Here is an 18045-nt window from a genome sequence, read left to right as displayed (position 1 = left end):
CCCGGACCCAGGCCTAGACCGGGGCGGAGCGGCCTTTCCAGGCGTGACCCAACCGCTCCGCCCCCGGATCACCGCCCACGCCAGCGCCGGGGCCGCCCCGGAAGCTTTAGGCCCGGCGGTTGCTTCTTTTCAGCGTACGGTGGCCATGGGCCCGGCGGCCGGGGAGGAGGCGGAGGCCCCGGCGGGCAGCGCCCTGTCGGCGCCGCGGCTGGTGGCGGCGGCTCGGGAGGAGCTGGGTGCCGGACGGCGGTGGCGGTTGCCGGCGGCCCGGGCCCTGCAGTTAGCCGGGGAGGTGCTGGCGGTGGCGGCGGGGCTGAAGCCGGCCCTGCTGTACGACTGCGGCGCGGCGGGGCCCGCCGAGCTGCGGCGGTACCTGGACCGCTTAATGGAGGCCGGGCTGGCCCCGCGGCGCCTGCACTTGCTGGGCATGGAGGGCTGGGCCCTGCTGCTGCACCCGGGGCTGGCCCAGCAGAGGCTGGCGGCCGTGCTGCGCGCCCACCCTGCGCCCTTCATGGATGTCTCAGCAGGGCAGCAGTGCCCGGCTCTCTGCGGGCCGGTGGAAGCCGAGGCCATCAGGGGCCACCTCACCGCACTCCTCGCCCATCTAGAGGCCGCCGAGGCCACTGCTACCAGCCCTGTGTCCTCCAGCGAGGTTGTCCCCACAGGCTGGAACCTCTGCACCATCGTCGGGGTGCTGCTGGGCTACCCGGCGGTGTACACCTTCGCTGCGGAGGAGGGTGCTGAGAACTGCCTGGGGATGACGCCGCTGAGGGTGTTCACGGTCCAGGCCTCCTGCCCCAGGATAAGGGATGGTCTCAGGGTCCAGATCTACTCCTTCAGCATTCCGGAGAGCCTCTGCACAGAGCTGAAGGAGGTGCTGGACACTTGGTGCGGTGAGCTGAAGGAAGCCTTCAGCACGCAGAGTGACTTTGTAGATCTCTGCATTTCTTGTGAGGTGGTGTCTCTTCCAGCAGTTGCCTTGTAAAATACAAACTCAGACTTTTTTGGCCTATTTCTCATTTGCATCAGGGACCAAAGCAAGAGATCAGTTCCTCTGTGTGTGGCCTACTGAGGCTCTCAAGAGGCCCCTGAGCACCAAAGGCTGAACTGTGACGATCTCAGGCCCCAGACCTCGTAGGCCAGTTGCAAATCAAACACGGGAACTGCCCAGAAGACCAGCATGTGGATGTGCGTCCTCACAGCTGCTCTGCAGCCTCCGTCCTCACTGCAGTGTGCCTTATAAAGTCAGGGTGTATTTATTTACTGCGAACAGCTGAGGATTAATAAAAAATTTGAATGCCACAGCATTTTGAATTTGTGAAGTAGGCTCCATATCATATTTACTACTTGTGCAACGTGGTGTCACGTACCGCCTCATAGCTGAGCCTGCGCTTGAACGAGGGGCAATTGCTACCATAACACCTGGACAGTACAGCTCCAAAAGGGGCTTAAAACTCATGTCTGGCGCTGGCAGTGGAGGGGAAGCGGAGGTGGCTGTGGGAACGCTTGGCCACAAGACAGGCTCACAGAGTGGTGGGCTGAACTGGGCCCACGAGGACTGTGCTAAAAAGCCTCCCTGAGCTGGGTTTCTTTGTCAGGCACTAGTAGAGATGGTCCAGGGTTGAATATCTCGCATTTAGGGAGGAATAAATAAAGGAAGACAATTATGTAGTCCTCTCAGTTGCCGGGCATGAAAATCAGGGAGGCTGGATCCCAAGGGCACGGGATGCCCTTGTCCCTCCTGCCCACCATGAGCCCCAACAGCAGCAGCTGGAGTGGCTTTGTCCCTCAGCGCCACGGGGACTGGGCAGCATAAACTTCAACTGACGCAGAATAACCAAAGCAGCCAAAGAAAGGGAAGATCTCCCAGCTTTTATTGGAGCTGTGGGAGTTTGGAGTGAGACCAGCTCAGGATATGAACCAAACAAGTAGGAAACAGCAGAAGGTGCACTGCAGCGAGGGTGTGTTGCTGCTGGTGAAGCAGAAGTCAGTTCCTGCAGTGAGGTCAGTCATCGAGAAGGTCCTTCATGGTCTGTAAGTTGCGAGGAAGGTGGCTATGGCCATTGCTATCACTGCCACCAGGAGAGGGATCCAGTGCCCGCGCCGTCTCTGCAAGGAGAAGCAAGTGTTACTAGGAAATTGGTGGGGAGAAGAAACTTCTCATCTCATCCCTAGCAAACATGTCATTCATCTTTCTGCACTGCACAAATAAATGCAGGAATTTTCCCCAGACCAATCCACAGCCTCGGTCCGGAAGCACTGGGAGTCGGGGCGAGGAATGCCTCCCACCTTTGCCTGCTTGCTCTGGAAGTGGTTGAGCTCGTCCCGGCACTGGCGCAGCCTGGTCAGGCAGGAGCGGTACTCCTCGCTCAGGGCCTCCAGCTCCGAGCGCAGTTCCATGCACTGCAAGCAGAGCGAGGGGCTGTTAGCAGGAGGGATCCCCTCACTCTTGTACGCACCAAGACCAGCAGAGCTCCCGCAGCGGCTGCAGCGCTTCACCCATGCACTGTCACTGCAGTGACGGGGGATTTTCACTTCTGTTACCTGTATGTCCATATGTACCTATGGGGGACAGAGCAGATGTCAGTGTTACTGGGAACGTGGTGACAGAGGCAATACCCTGTCAACTTCCATCCTGTGACTTTGTTGTCATCTTTCACGCTACATGGAAGAAAAAAGCAATAGTTATTTTTTATGACCACAGGTGTGTGCAGGTCAGGAAGAAGACCTGGAGTGCAAACTTGTGGCAGGCTTTTCCTCTCATTTTGAAACTCAGTCTGCATTTCACTGGTTGTGGGAGCAGTTGCAGAGTCCCATAAGCCCCCTGAACCCGGGACACATGGGACAGACACCTTGGTTGCACTGTGCAACCCCAAAACCCAGGGAGCGCCTTTTTTCCTGAACGTGAGACCCCGCTGCCTTCCCTGCGAGCAGTGCGGCGGCAGTGGAAAGAGACTGCCTGAGCCCAGAGGCTGCAAGAGCTGCCATGGGGGCAGCTGGGCCCCCCTCAGGTGTTCCCTTTGCTGTGATTGTGCTTTACAAAGCCCTTCCCCAGGTGATGCTGGGTGATGCCTGATGGTGGTGGTGCACTCACCAGCGTGGGTCAGTGGGACAAGCTGTTCTCCTGTGTGACTCTAAGCTCTGCTACAGTAAGTTATAAATCCTTTTTTATAAATCCTTTCTAAGAACTGTGGGGCTGCTGGTTGGCAGAGGGCACGGTTTGTGATACGAGTCTTGTGTCTTGAAAACAGTCTTTTATATGGGAAAGAGTGTAAGAGATTGGAAAGCTTTGAAATTTTTTGCAGCCCAGTTGTAAGGGTGTTGCTTCTGTTAGCAGACCTTTCCTGATAACTTGCAAGCCTTTTATTTTCCTCCTCTCCTTCCTTTGTGCTCAGGGCTTCAGCTCTTAAAGTGTTTGGCTTTTCCCTGTGAGACTGGTGAGACCCTGCTGTCTGTCAGAGCAGAAATGGGTTTGTATGGAGAGGGCTCTGCTGGTGCCCAGCTGTTGTACGCAGATGCTGCATCGGGGGTTTAGGTGAGGCTGGCATCAGGATAAAAATTCAGCAGATATAATCCTTAGAGGAGATACTAAGCTCAGGTTGCTTCCAGGATCTTTGTGTTGTGCTGCTGGAGCACTTACACTGGCAGCTCGCTCCCCAGCAGGGGATTCAGTGACTTCCTCACCTCATTTTCCTTTGCTGTAAGTTGGGATGTCCTTTTCTGCATCTCATCCTTCAGACTTTCTTCTCCCTCCTCCTCGGGGAGCTCTAACAGAGCGTTTTGTTTTTCCTTGGCAGGAGTGAGAGGTGGGGTCTGCGTGGTGGAAACCTGGTCTAGAAAACAGTCAGGCTTCTGATGAGAAACAGGTCCAGGCTTTCAGTTTGCTTTAGATCTTGTTTACTCAGCACAGTTTAAAGATAATATTTGTGTGCTATGCACACAGCAGAGGACACAGGAGCTGAGTTAGTTATCATAGGCCTGCCTCTGCTGTAGCTGCAAGTTAATCATCATTAGAGGAATATTTCTAAGTAGTTGCCAGAAATGGAAGGGAGGGAAACTTAAAATACTTTTTATTATTTTTTTCAAGTATGGCTATAGTTGCAATTATAAACTGGAATGTACTTTGCTTGGGGAAAAAAATGGCATAGTCACTGAAGTAGAATTTGCAATGAAATCCATTTATTTTTTATGCTCTTTGCCATCATAAATACACTTACATTTTAATGTTAACTAGGAAAATATAATAACTCGCTTTGTGCAGCTTTAAAATAATCCTTTATTCCAAACCAATGGAGACTTCTCCTAGAATAAGGTCTAACGTTCCTGTGTCCAGGGAGAGGATTGCTAGGTGGGAGTTACAAAGTTTGCTGACCTTTCCTTTGCACTGTCATCTCCCGGATCTTCTGTTCGTTGCTCTGTTTCTGTATCAAGTCTGTGAACATGAAAAGCCACAGTTACTCTCCGCAGCGCTAATGCAGGTCTCTTACTTTGCATGTCTTTGTGTCACTTACTGTGCAAGTGGCTGACCGTTGCCTCCAGTGTTACCTTCTGATTTTGTTCTTTTTGCAATTTTTCTGAAATAATAATAAGATCAAGGTTGATATAAATCTCTGTGTATCTTTATGTGAGGATGGCAACTTTCTCCAGATGTGTAAAGTGGGCTGGATGTTGTTGGCTACACCGGACTTCCTTCTCTGAAGGGATGGGATTTTTAGCTGTTCAAGTCTCCTTGTCTCTAGCTGAACTGGTCTTTTAAGACACTATTAGCATGTGTTTATATGCTGCTAATATCCCCCACCATGCAGAGAGCTCAGACAGTAACAGGTGCTGCCTCGCCACCTGCACAGGCTTGTATTTCTGTGTTTGATGGATCTGACAGAGGATGCTAAAGTCCTCATCAAAGCTGAGGACTCATCTTTTTTCTTTTTTCAGGTCTCCCATTCCATCCTTTCTTCTAGCAAAGTCACTTGACTTCTCTGAGGTCCTTTAATCTAGTTAGAAACGACTTTAGGAACCCTTTGGAAACCAGAGGCTTTCTTGGCAAGCTGAGATGTGTGACACATTGAAAGAGAGAGAGCCTTTTGCATTTGTGTGTGCTTGGCTTTAAGGAGCAGGATTTTAAGAGTATTTTCCATATATCCTCTGTTTGTTGGGAGGACAGACCCCCTCCACCATTCCCGTGCACATGATACCTTCGATGGTGCTGATGTGCTCTGCCTTCCGGTCGTTGTCCTCCCGCAAGGCGCTGGCTCGCCGGTGGAGCGTGGCGTGCTCGCTCTGCAGGCTGCGCAGGGCCTGATGGAGCTGCTCATTCTGCCCGGCTGCTCGCTGGGGGAGAGAAAAGCCGTGGCATCAGCCCAGCCCCGGCACTGTGCCATGGACAGACGGTGAGCCCGGGGCATCGCTGCTTTTCCGGCAGCGAGAGGCAGCCCCAAGCTGAGGACCGGGTAGCACATATGGCTGCTGTGCTTCATCAAAGGGGCCTTTTTTTTTTATATAGCGATCTCAACCTGGGGGCTTCCCTCCTTGCAAATCGGGAAATGCAAACTCCTGTGGATGCTGTTCCCACAGAGAATTTATGTACCTGCAGTTCGCTTTGCAAATTGTGGAAGCTGTTCTCGAGCTCGGTGTGCGTCGTGGTCATCTTGGTCAGTTCGGCTTTGAGCATGGTGTAGTGCTCTTTCCAGAAGGCCAGGTCCTCTCTCGTTGCTGCCAGGCTTCTCTGGAGAGGAGAGTGAGGACCCACGGGTGGGCTGTGACCCACAGCCTGGCGGGACCATGCCCTGAACAACACCCGTGGGCACTCACAGGAGCCAGCCTGTGTGCGGGGCTGGGGCAGCTGCCGCCTCCGGCACTGGGGTTATAATAACCTGTGTGGGGCTGATGCCATCTGATGGACAGAGTGAACACGGGCAGAGGGTTTGCTGTGGAACCCGAGTTCCCATGCTGCCGGGAGGATTTAGAAGCCTGGTAGTATTTGTGATAAGATTTACTTGCTTTTCTGAAAATACCAGTTATCCTGTGGGTCAAAGCAAATTGCTACCTCTTGGGCAAAATCCATTTTCATATAAAAGAGTAACAAGAAAAAGTGTCTCTGGAGACCCCGTGCCCTGGACGGCTGTCTGAGTGGCTTGTTGCTGCCTGCGTGTGTGCAGAGCAGGGAATGGGACAAATGGATGGTGGAGGAGAAGGGATTACACTTAAAACTGCCAAACAGCAGTGTATTTCCCCAACTGTGTGCTGTTTTTAATAACCTGATGTGTGGCTCGCAAAATGAGCACAGGTTGCCACTAAGCTGCTTTGGACTTTGCTCAGTAGCTAAAAAATGGTATTTTTGCATCTTTGTTGCTAATGGTGAGCTAGTAATCACCTTTCCCTGAAACGTGGGGGCCTTTGTCGCAGTGAGACTATGTTAAAGCAAAGCCAGGTGTAAAACATGTTGTTTACCTGTGAGTTTTGCAGCTGCTGCTCTGTTTGGAGCTTATCTTCCAGCATCTTCTGAAGAGCCTCTTTTGCCTTCTGCTCGTAGGTCTGTTTCTGGTCCTCCATCTCTATCAGGATCTTCTTCACACACTCCTTTGAGTAACTCTTTAAAGGAAGAATTAAAGTGCTTGAAGGGTTTTATCTGACATATTCCTAATCTTGCTAAGCCTGAATATTAGCAAATCTAGAGTGTGTAAATGCTCCTGCTAATTTGCTGTGAAGCATTGCTTCAGCAAAGAGGAAAAATCGTTTTCAGATCCGTATCTAATCAGATTGCTCTAGAAACTGAGACCCGACCTAATTACATGGTTCAGTATTTTCTTTTCTTTTCATGCCTTTCTTCACCCATGTTTGTTTCTCAGCAATCAGACATTACCTGGGTGCAGGCCTGCAGCTGATTTTCAAGTGCCCTTAGTTTACACTTCAGTTTATCTTCGTTCAGCTGACCCTGGGGAAAAAAACAATTGAACCAATGTGTGGAATCATGAACTATACAATATGCCCCCAATGTTTTGTTAGCTTGTGTTTTGATTCACTTTCTCCCTTTTCTTCGTCTATAATATTGTGGGTAAATTTGGTCCGAGTCTTTTCAATGCTCGGAGTTGAAATAAGCCCTTCACAATCTCAGAATAAATGGGATGTAGGGGAAGTAAGACTTTTATGCATTGAAAAACTCTCCTGAGGCAGTTTCTCTGGTTACTGAGTGCAGGTACTTGCAGCAAGATGAGAAGTTAAGAGCGAGGGGATTTCAGGTTAGTCTGGCTGGGGCTGCCAGAAGCATAGCTGCCGCCCGGCCCCGCGTACAGCCCTGTTCCCTGCCCGGTGGTCCCTCCTGCAACGTGCCTCCCGAAAGCTCCGGCTGGTGCTAAAGTCTTGTCTTGCTGGTTCCCTTAGGAAATAGGTTGGGCCTGCGTTGCAACATCTAGCATTTGGGCAGGGGGATAGAGGGCAACAGTGGTGATTCATTTGCCTTATTATAATCTCTTCTCAGTGTTAGTCAGGCTTCTTAGGCTTTCTGAAACCAGACTGCATGCAAATTCAGATAAAATTTCTAGCAAAGAGTTCACGTAGGCTGTTTTTCCGCCACCGATACTGAGAACGCCTGTATCCTCTCTGCTTACTCCTGTTTGAAGTCAAGCCTCTGAAAAAGCAACTCCTTGATGTTACAGGAATGGCTGTTAGACCCAAGCAAAACCAGATTCTCTGGTGTCTTAGAGCTGTTTAAATTTGCACAGCAGTAAGTTTACAGTCCCAAAGAATAAATCTTCCCAATTCCATTGTTGGTACAAAATAATAAAGGCTCTGTCCTGTTAGAAAGTAGGTGGAATTCTGAAAAGCATTTTTATATGTGAAATATTATGCCAAGTTTTTCTCTGCACTTTGTTTTATTGTGCTGTCTGCAAAGGCTCACGTTAGAGAGTGGTGGTGGTACGGCAGTTGTGCACAGAAGTGAATAACTTTGCAAAGTACAAGGCAGCAGAGCACCAGGCCCTTCCTACGCGTGAGAGCAGAAATGTGCTGGCAAACTCCTTTCATGGAGATGCAGCTTATAAATTGGCAAAAAACCATAAAGATTTCCCTAAATGGAATACGCTGTCTGTTAGGGCTGTTACCAGAACAGCGTGGCAGTGGGGGGTGAGTGTGTGCACATACGTGGGAGGGCATAAGCAATTATGCTTCTGACCAGAAAAGTTACGTGAGCAAATCATGGTCAAGCCCTTGTGTTGATGATTATCTACATGAAAGGGGCTGTTTTTATCAAAAAAAAAAAAAAACACCAAACAACAAAACCAAAATGACATAAAAACACTAAAACAAAACCAAAACAACCCCCCAAACACAACCAAACAACCCCCCACCCACAACTAAACAAAACAATAACAGAACCCTATAGCCGCCATCCCCGTGGTGGTTTTCCCTCTCTCTGCCGTGTCTCTGGTGATGCTGTTTGAACCCCACCTGGGGATCCCCGCACTGCCCCTTGCGAGAGAGCCCAAAGACACCCACTGAAAGCCACGCGGAGGACGGGATTAGGGCTAACATGCTCAAAATACGCCCACTCTTGCAAATACTGGGTTTGAATCCTCTGTAGCCATCTTCTGCAGAGACTGGAGGTTACCTGAATGGGCAGCTTCAAAACCTCTCTCAAACTCTTCTACATTTCTCTACTGCTGTCATTTAAGTGCCATATAAGTATTTTAAACTGGTTTTGGCTGACAGCTGTAGTGTTTTGCTTGTCCTGTGTTCTGTGAATTCTCTAATACTCCTTCCCTTAGTAATTTTAAATGGTTGGTTTAAAGCAGTAATAGTAAATGCTGTGTCTGGAAGGCTTCCAGTTTTCCCAAACATGATGCTTGTGCTAGGAAAAGAAGTCCATATCGTAGTAGGAATGCACTGAGAATGACAAAGAGCTTAAACTCCGCAGAGCTGCAAGGTACTTCCAAAAGTCAGGCTCAACTTCAGTGGTCAGGCAGGGAAGAAAATACGTTAAAGTAGCAAATTTCTTCTTAAAGAAGAGAACTGCTTAAAACTAATTACTCTTAATAACTGAGGCTTACTTAGTTTCCTTCATCTGGCAGCGTTTTTGAATGAGCTAAGCAAGTTTTACAACAGATGGAGGACTTAAGGTACAGACCTGTGATAGGAAGGTGTCTCTAACCTAGAATTAAAATCGTGGGAGGGGGAAAGAACCAAATGCTTTATCCTTTCAGTTTAACTACACCCCATCCTCCTGCAGAGTATTTGCTTGCTCCATCGCACCAGGGGCACCCACGAACACGAGCAGCATCTCAAAAATGATGCTGTGGCCATTTCAAGAGTTATTGCCAGATCATTCAAGTATATGAATTGCGCTTCTCTGAAACCCAAAATACTGGAATGGATTAAAAAGCCTCTGCAACAAGCATTTGGTATCTCACCTGGGCATGGAAATGGGCAACAAACCATCGATTTCCACAGCACAGCATTATTGTATAGGACCTGTCTGTAGCTCCCGGAGAAGCCCCTTTGCCCCCTGCCTCCCTCCCTCGGCGCAGCTCCTGGGGACGCCTCCAAGCAGGCAGCATCTGCCTCATTTGCCCTGTTGGCTCTAGTGCCAGCGGCGAGTTAATTTTTAGTCTGATGAAAGGCTGAGCACGAGAGGCAGCAGCAAAGTCTCTTCTGTAGCAGAGATAGCAAGAAGCAAAGTGCACCCACCTGTTTCTAATCTGAGGTTTCATGGCTACTTCCTGCAGAGTGTGTCAGGGTGTTTTTTCCTGCTCAAATTATATTTGAAGAAGCAAGCGAAGGCGGAAATTTCTAACCGCAGTACATCTAACACAAGTTTCCTGCACCATCTCACCCAATCACTCGCTTTTCTGCCCCAACAGAACTTTCAAACCACTTTTTTTAATAGCACAATGAACTGTAAATTAATACTTGATTTAATAACCCTACATAAAACACTTCATGTGTTGCATAAAATGTATCACCTTAATTTTACCTCCTGAAAGAAAAAAAAAAAAGGGGCCCTGGTTTTCAGTGCTGCCCAGAGGATTTTGTTTGAGCTGTGGGGAAATAGCTTGATGCAGGGCCCCGATTCAGCAGAGCACCTGAGGCCAAGCAGATGGGCCAGAGCATCGTGGCGTTGGGTTCCCTGACCCGTGTTTGGGGCCCCGAACACATCCCCATCAGGAGCCGGGGCAGAGGATGTCCCTGCGTGTCCTGGGGAGGAGCAGCCTGGGTGGCCAGGAGCTCAGCAGGGAAGCTGTGTGTGCTGGGTGGGGTTTTTTAGGCCTTGTGTTCCCAGATTAAGAAACAATCTGTCTTTCCCCCATCCAACACGGTGTTTACCAGCACTTGGATGCATCAGTTTGGTGCATCTAAAATTTTCATTTTGCCAAAAAAAGAAAAAAAAAATTGGTTGAAAATATTTGAAACTCATTTTGCCTAGGAAAGAAAATTTGGTGCAAGATGGTTGTTTGGTTCCATTTAATTGTTTTTCCCACTTTTAGAGCTCTGTGTGCTTTTTATTTAAGAAAAAGTGGGAAAGGCAAGTATAAAAAGGAAAAAACCCAACAACCTTACAGAAGAAACGGGTTTTACACTTCTTGTTGGTCTGAAAGCAAAGTACATTTTATAACAACGTTTTGGGGCTCAAAAAGGAAAAACTTCAAGCAAAGTGATCCCTTAACTTCTGAGTTTGTGTTCAACCCTCCCTAAAAAGCAAGGTGACGGCAAGGAGAGAGGCAGGGCAAGCAGCTACTTGCAGGTGGAGGGTTCTGCTCAATGTCTTGTCTGCTAGGGGACAGTGCTGTGACATCTCCAAGCCTGTAAAGCCCCGAAGCCGGGCAGAGCGAGAGCTGAGCTCCTGGAAAGAGGGTGAGACCCGTGGGGAGCTCTGGCTTCTGCACATAAGCTGGGTCCCACTGAGGCAAAACCTCCCTCAGCCCCAGACAGGAATCGCCTCCTGCAGCTCTCAGGTACCTGCCAGGATTTTTCAGACGCCTGCAGCAGCGTGGAGAAAAGCTCCTGCAAAATCACCATCTTCTGCTTGAGGAGCAGCTCGCGGTGCAGGGCCTCCTGCGGGAAGGGGAGAGCGGGTCAGCAGGGACCCCTGGAGCTGGCGGGGGCCCCCGGAGCTGGCGGGGACCGCCCGGCTCCCACCTCCAGCTCGGGGTCAGGGCTTCATCTGCTTGGGAGTTTCAGACAAGTCTTTGGGCTCAGTGGCTTGCCTGTAGGCTTTCTTAGCCATGTGAAAATTGAGTATGTAATACCTCTTTATTTAATTATAATTTTAAAAGCGGTGTAGTACTGGCTGAAGACTTGCTTTCCCGGTGGTTACGTACAATATTTGGTACCTACCTTCAGGTAGTTGGACAGCTGCACCATTTCCTGAAAGGGAAAGGGGAAGTGTTTAAAAATGGTAGGATTGTTTCAGTGTGTAAACATTTTATGAACTGGCTACAAGATCCAAATATTTTGAAATAAAACTGAAGTTAACAGCCTATGTCTGGGTGGCGGGGGAGAGCCTGCTGGGATGCGTTTGTTTGTTTTTTCCACGGAAGTGAAAATATTTTCTGCAGCAACTCTTACAGCATTGGAGTTATGGCATCTTTGCCATGTCGGGTATCAAATCAGGGCAGCTGCTGAATGAGAAGAGTAGAGATACCTGTGGGACAGATGTGCCTTTCTCGCCTATAGGAGCAGAGTCATCATTTTGGAAACTACATAAATTTAGCACCAGTCAATGTACTGGTCAGAAAGTTTAGAAACTGAGCTAATTTGCAGGAGTTCAAGGCTAGCTATTATCTGTGTTTTGCTTACCTTATTTAAAACTGCTATTCCACAACTAAAATAAAAAAGAAAGTGTGTTACTGAGGCGAGTGCAATGCGGGGTCTGGAGCAGTCCCTGGACACCAGCCACTGCCCCAGCCCAGCAGAACGGGGATATTTGTACACTGAAGGAATTTGTACACGCCAAGGTGAAACGCGCTTGGGCATCAGAGGCTGCTACCCTGCGGGTACCCGAATTCACAGCCCAGGGAGGGAGGGGAGGACTGTCTTACTCTGTCTGCTGGCTCGAGTCTTTCACGCCTGTGCTTGGATTTGTGAGGGTCTGGGTTCCTGTGAAAGCAAAGCGAAAGGATGTGACAGATCCCCCCATCCCACGGACCGTGAAGTTCTGTTTGAGCGTCCATCTCGGCTGTCTCGAGAGGTGGCATTGCCTCTAAGCTGGAGAGCAGTTGTTGACACAGCATCCAGTAACACAACTCAATGGGGACAAAAGGCAGAGGAGGGTCCTGCTCAGATGGACCAAGAAGTAGAAGTTAAGTACTCCCACAGGCTGAGGTCAGCCCCAGCCCTCTGGATAATCTGGGGCCCTTACAGGGAAGCCGTGGGGCAGAGCAGCAGCTCAGCAGCATGGGTTGTTAACCGTGGGCTGGGCTGGATTATCGCTCCACAGGAAAAATGTTCTTAACGCCTGCAGTTTGCAGGGGAAACTCAGACTGGGATGGTGAAACTTAGTGTAGATGTGGGGCTGCTGGCAAGGGAGCTCAGCTTTGAGGGGAGCTACCAGCTCGCGTCGCAAACTGCTCGATGGAGACTTCAAGGTGGGAGGGAAATGCCGCGGCTGCTGTTGTGCTGGGAAACCTGAGCATCCTCACCTACCTTGGGCGTTCACAGAGGCACCGCGCTTGGGGACAGCTTCTACTGAAACGCCGAGGGGGGCGCTGAGGCTGAACGGGGAGTGCGCAGGGGGGAACGTGGGGCAGCTCCGTGGGTGCTGGAACGAGAGGGCAGCTTGAGTCAGCATCTCTACAAAATGGGCTCTGGCTGGATCAGGCTTTGTCCATGCAGTGATTGGGTGAAGAGCATCAGGGAGATGCCAAGAAACCATGGCAAATCCACAAGGATCTGCTGATGTGGCTGCAGCAGCTCCAGAGCTCTGTGGGGAAGTGGGGGAAACCCTGCTGGCTTCTGGAGGGGGGACAGCACAACAGAAAAAGGAACCCTCCCCAAAGTGTCTTGAGATGTCTTTGGAAAAGATGAGGATTTTTGGTGGCAGGGAGCTGGGTCCTGGCTTGTGTCTTTGCTACCGTTTGGCTGTCTTGGAGCAGAGGTACCTGTTCGGCACTGGCTTCCCGGTGGGGCTGGGGCAGTGGGGTGCTCGCCCCATCGCCCTCTGCCCCAGCAGCCTCCCACTCTTGTTATCTCTGCAAAAGCAAACAGGGGAAGGCACCATGCATGGGCTGTGTGCGTGTAAATGCTTGTTGCAGATTCCTGCTGTCTAGTGGGTGATTAAACACAGTGAACCGAATGGCAGCAGGAGGCAGGTAACTGCTCTGCACGCTCTCGCGCTGCAAAGGGAGCTTGAGGGTGTGCCTGCGTAAAGCCATCTCGCGTTCAACTCTCTCCGCTCACAGAGGTTTGCGAAGCCCCTAGGATGAACTCACAGCATACCAGGGGATTATTCATTTTGCCCGGGATACAAGTTTAGAAGGAAATCTGTTTGGTTCTCAGATTGGGGTGTTTGGCATTGCATCTTTCTGTAGATGTTATTCAAGGCAGTGAGCCCTCTGGGTTGCTGTTAGCTGTGCAGCGCTGGGTAGGGAATGAGTACCAGGGAGTCTCCTAATTCCTGCACCCGTCCTGCTAACAGTGAAGGTGATGGAGGGAAGCCCAGTATTTAGACCTCAGTTTTCAAGGGTAAAAATAATTTCTGCAAGTGCAAAACTGCAATCTGGCAGCTAGGATGTGGGGTTTTACTTGGAGGAATGGTGGAACATTTCTGTCTGGGTCAGGGTTTGGAAAACAGGAGAGGAGCATGCCAGCAGGGAGGCGACAGCGTTTACCTGTGCCCGACTCTGCAGTTCATAAGGAAATGCACTTTTTTGTTGGTGCATTCTCACTTTTTGTCTGTACTTTGATTTGGATCCCGATGCTGTTGCGATCGGTGGACAGGCTGTGGTTGCTTGAGTGGGTGCTAGCTGGAGCAGGCAGAGCATTGAGCTGTGCTCCGGGGGCAGGTGTTACCTGGAGCAGGATGGACAGTCTTGGATCCACCCGTGAGGAGGTGTCCGGGGGGACACGTGCTTTGGGCTCCTGTCCTGGCGGTGTCCTCACAGCATCGCTCGCCAGGTTTCTCCTCCTCAGGAACTCCCTTTGCCGGGGGCTCTGCGATGGCTCCTCCGCTCCCCTCCCGAGGCGGCGGCAGGTTGTCACGTTGTTTCGCCGCCGCAGGTTCTCCCGCGTCTCGTGCCGCCGCTCGCACTTCTCATCATAGCTCTCGCTTGCGTGCCGGTGCCGTGGCCGTGCCTTCTCAGGCTGGCTGATCATGTTGGGCGCAGCTCTGCTGGTTTGTGACTGCCCTGTCCACTGCAAGGTCCTCTGCCCTGGTGAAACCAAGGGAAAAGACACCATTTGAATGAAAACAGATTATTTCTAAGATTAAATAAATGTGCGGTATCGGACACTGATTCTAGAGTCCCCATGCAACACGTGCAGGTGATGTTCCTGGAGAAATCTGTTGTCCATGAACTTGTACGTGTTGGCTCTGTAAAACACACCACGCTGTTCTTGCTCCTCTGTTGGGCAGTGCTGACCCAGGGGATGCCAGGAACAGAATTTCAAACAATTAATGCAAGCTCATGAAGTTGGCTTCCCTACCAAGTAATGATGCTTCCACTGCTTCCTCTGAGACAATTCCTTTCCTGATAAAATAAAATCCCTCTGTTACTCAGACTGTTTCTTTGGTGCATGCTCTTAATGCTCTTTTGCCAGCCTAAAGAAAACAATGAAAATGCGGGAAGAGCAATAGCTGCTATTTCCACAGTAAACTTAATTTTAGTGTGCATTTCTTTTACCATTTTTTTTTGATAGGTCCAAATATAGTGGTGCTGTGGTGTGACTTACTCTTCAAGCAGTTGCATTATATTTCTTAGTGGTGGCTGCCTTTTCTGTGTGCACAGAGGGGTCTGGAGCAGTGAAACACTTGCTGGGTTGGGTATCTGGCAAAGTCCCTGCAGGTCTGTGCCTGAAGCCCACAGCTACTGAGTGCTGCTTTCTCTTCCCTCCTGGTTGCTCCCTCCCTCCCCGGCTCCTGGCTTGGATGCTGGGCAACACTTTGCCCTCCCGTTCCCTCCCACAGCCTTCCTGGCTGCAGCCCTGGGCCTATGCGTTAGCGAAGCTGCGACTCGGTTCCTTCATTGCAAATACAAGTGTAGTGACTGATCATTACACTTTGGGATTAATTCATTATTAAGCTGTGCTCAAGAACTGGGGGCACAGGCTCTCAATGGTTCCAGTTTGCGTCAGGCACAAATTCTGCCTCTGTTTCTGGGGACTTTGTGGCCCAAAGAAGGCAGTGGCCTCGCCGAAGGAGAAGGCGCTCTGCTCCAGCACTGTTGCACCATCTACGTGCTCATGCAGGGTGTAGATATGAAACCTCCTCCCTCCTGCTGACTTCTCTGCACAGTTGCAAGCCACTGGTACATTGTTTTTTACTGGACTTTGGTCGTATCGAGTGTATTTGGGCCATTGTCTCTGCATCAGTTAAAGCTGAGCAACAACTACCCATAACTGCTCCTCTGCCTTCATCCCCCTGAGTGAAAGCTGTGTCCCCCTCTCCTGTCCCCTCGCCCCATCGGCAGTGAAGAGGCTTGTCATCCCTGTGCACATCTCGTGAATGATGCTCGGAGGGTGCTCGGCCCCAGGGAGCTCAGCCTGGGCTGTGTCTGGTGTGTGAGTGAGGCTTTTCTCATGTTTAGTAAATCATGCTAATGTAGGAAGGAGGGGGGAAAAAAAAAAGAATTTAAGTCTCTGAAAATTCAGGTTAAATGTTCTTCAGTGTCAAACAAAACCACCAAAACTTTACTGGTCTCATTCTGTCTCAAGCAATTAGGTAGTTGTTGAGTCTAATGGAAAAAAAAATGGGAAGAAGTAAACCCCATTTACATATATAATACGTCCATGCTCTTTAGTGTGCATTAAAATCTGCCCCGTAATTCTTTTCATTGTCCTTGTGCTAGCTGTGGTGTACCCAAAGCTCTTTGCTAGTACTGTCTTTTCACTGTCGGGGCTTCCCTTGGAAGGAGACCAGTGCTTTCGGGGCCCTCAGCTCTTGCCCTGGGCAGGGAAGGTGCCTGCAAAGCCACAGTCCGGACACTGCTCCCAACCCTGAGCCCTGTGTGGGATGTGGGCTTTGAGACCCCTGAAGTATGGCACTTGCTTATGTGCTTTAATTCATTTTTATTTGAATATTCTCTTCTTTGAATAGCTTCCGAAGCATCTCTAATTTTAGCTTAAATATACTGAAGGATCCCAACAGTATTTCGCTATTCAGGTGTTTCTTATTGTGATATACTTAGAGCTGGAAGAGTCTGGGGGTATAAAAGGCGGAGAAGGGTATTCCCATGCAGCTTTCACATCTGTATGAGAACAGTCCCTCGGTGCACACATGCTTTCCTTTGCCCAGCAAAGGTCTGGCCAACAGCTTCACACAGAGAAATGGAAGTTGGTCGTACGCCAGCACCCCGCGCGATGTCTTCCTTGAAGCTGGGTACGAACTCCAGAGCTTGGGACAAAGTGTGTATCTACAGCCAAACTGCTCCGAACTCTCCCGAACACTTTAAAAGCATTTTTTTCAGCTAATTTTTCTTAATTTTAGAAATGGCCCAATTGCATGTTCAATCCGGACCTCATATGTCGTGCTCGGTCCCCGCTCATCCAGCCCTTCCTGTCAGGAATAGCTCAGTCCCTCTCCCACCTGCGCTGCCTCTGGGCTGCCCAGCCTGTGACGGTGTATCCCAAGAGCAGCCTGTGTAATAGCCTCAGTTAACCAAAAATGCACTTTAAAGCAAGGTAAAGCTTAAAGAAATACACAGGCCATTACTCACCCCAAGCTGAGCAAACTGTTGAGGCCTTCTTGACAAGCTAATACTCTTATTTCCTCCTTCTGTTACCCCAGATTACCCTCTCTAACAAACATGTCCTTTATCTTTGCTTTCCAAGCTGTTACACTTCTTGCTTCAAGGGAAACTAAAAAAAAAAAAATGTGCTTCATGCTGGTTCATGTTACAGCCTCCCGGTGTCAATGGTGTAGGCTGAAAGCGGGGTGAAAAAAGAGGAAAAAAGGTGCACGCTGCTGCCTTTAGCGCAACAGCCTCTGCTCCCCTCCATCCCTCGCTGGCCCCAGCGCTGCGGGCACTTACCTGGCCCGAGGGGTCCCGTCCTACCCCTCGACTGCTGCAGAGGAGTGGGGTGAGCGAGGGGTTATCGGGCACGAACACGCTCCAACTGCCATCTTCGTGCCAACCACCTCATTTTGCTGCTCTCGCTATTTTACTCACTCTGTAAAACAGGAAACGTTGCAGCCGCAGCCGAGCCCCGGTTCCTGTCTCTGCTCGCAGCCCGGCTGTGGGGCGCAGGGGCCCGGCCTGCGGGGGGATTTGGGTTATCTTGGGACCCCAAAGTCTCCAGCTTCTCCCTAAGCAGAGCCAGCAGTTATCTTTTGGGCCATCTCCCTTATCGGTCTCTGACACGCGGAGGTTGAGCGCTGGTTCACGGAGCTGCTTGGGGCACTCGGTGACTGAGTCTCCCCGAGCTGCTTTGGGATAGAAAAATCCAGACTTAGGGAAGTTCAGTAATGCTATTATTTTAAGGCTTCTTGCAGATTGGAAAGGAAAAATAGTGTGTATCGGCAGCTGAGGAGAGGCCAGGAATGGCAGAAATTCATTAAGGTCTTTAGAGAAGTGAAAGCTGCGTTAATGCAAATCATGCAGGGAGGTCGGTTTAACCAGCTGGGTGCTGATAAGGGCTGTGTGCCTATGCACGTTGAAAAGGAACACAAGTAAAAGCAGAGATCTTGTAAAGTAACATAGGATTTATTTTTACAAAGACCAGCCTAAAAGGGGTATGTGACAAAAAAAATTCCCGGTTCAAAGACGCTCTCATGGCTTTGGGTGGTTTGTGCTCATTGTGGGCCGTGGCTCATCTTGTTCCCTGCAGTGCCCGGCACCGCAGCCGCTGGGGCTGTTGAGGGGGGAACAGTTTCTGGAGGTCGAGCAGGACGCTGGCAGCAGA

General features: G+C 50.2%; 3 protein-coding genes across 9 annotated transcripts in view; 2 read left to right on the top strand and 1 right to left on the bottom strand.

Moving 5' to 3' along the window:
- The first annotated feature begins 145 nt into the window (after positions 1 to 145).
- On the top strand, positions 146 to 1672 carry C21H1orf74 (chromosome 21 C1orf74 homolog). The gene has a single exon (XM_074564338.1). The coding sequence runs from the start codon at positions 146 to 148 to the stop codon at positions 983 to 985; it is 840 nt and encodes a 279-aa protein (XP_074420439.1). The 3' UTR covers positions 986 to 1672.
- A 179-nt stretch (positions 1673 to 1851) lies between these two features.
- Positions 1852 to 17568, bottom strand: TRAF3IP3 (TRAF3 interacting protein 3). Of its 7 annotated transcripts, XM_074564763.1 has the most exons (17): positions 17175 to 17568; positions 13999 to 14357; positions 12634 to 12748; positions 12030 to 12087; positions 11788 to 11812; positions 11326 to 11355; positions 10948 to 11043; positions 6860 to 6931; positions 6448 to 6588; positions 5585 to 5722; positions 5193 to 5328; positions 4512 to 4574; positions 4373 to 4432; positions 3685 to 3833; positions 2545 to 2562; positions 2290 to 2403; positions 1852 to 2109 (listed from the first exon to the last, which is right to left on the bottom strand). In XM_074564763.1, exons 2-17 carry the CDS (start codon positions 14299 to 14301, stop codon positions 2026 to 2028), a joined length of 1602 nt encoding a protein of 533 aa, XP_074420864.1. In that variant the 5' UTR covers positions 14302 to 14357; positions 17175 to 17568; the 3' UTR covers positions 1852 to 2025. The 7 variants fall into 7 exon arrangements, 5 of the variants coding, with proteins under 5 accessions (XP_074420864.1, XP_074420862.1, XP_074420865.1 ...); XR_012584399.1 differs by lacking the exon at positions 2545 to 2562 and having other exon boundaries at positions 3685 to 3828; XM_074564761.1 differs by having other exon boundaries at positions 2290 to 2562.
- LAMB3 (laminin subunit beta 3) overlaps positions 3083 to 18045 on the top strand; it is a 69412-nt gene continuing 54449 nt past the window's right edge. Inside the window, exon 1 of the mRNA XM_074564756.1 lies at positions 3083 to 3149. The gene's annotated coding sequence lies outside the window, so the exon portion shown is untranslated. The remainder of the gene's footprint in view (positions 3150 to 18045) is intronic.

This window comes from Larus michahellis, chromosome 21, assembly GCF_964199755.1.
Source record: "Larus michahellis chromosome 21, bLarMic1.1, whole genome shotgun sequence".
In the NCBI taxonomy this organism is placed as follows: Eukaryota; Metazoa; Chordata; class Aves; order Charadriiformes; family Laridae; genus Larus; species Larus michahellis.
Note: the sequence above shows the minus strand (reverse complement) of the source record. Positions and strands in the feature narration are given on the sequence as shown.

Bases quoted from the DNA above. Each gene is read 5' to 3' on its own strand.
- C21H1orf74 (XM_074564338.1), top strand. From the start codon at position 146: ATGGGCCCGGCGGCCGGGGAGGAGGCGGAGGCCCCGGCGGGCAGCGCC.
- TRAF3IP3 (XM_074564761.1), bottom strand. From the start codon at position 14,301: ATGATCAGCCAGCCTGAGAAGGCACGGCCACGGCACCGGCACGCAAGC. The intron at 11,044-11,325 runs GTAGGTACCAAA...CCCTTCCCGCAG, and splicing joins AGCTGTCCAACTACCTGAAG to GAGGCCCTGCACCGCGAGCT. The intron at 6,932-10,947 runs GTACCTGAGAGC...TTTTTTCCCCAG, and splicing joins CGTCTGAAAAATCCTGGCAG to GGTCAGCTGAACGAAGATAA.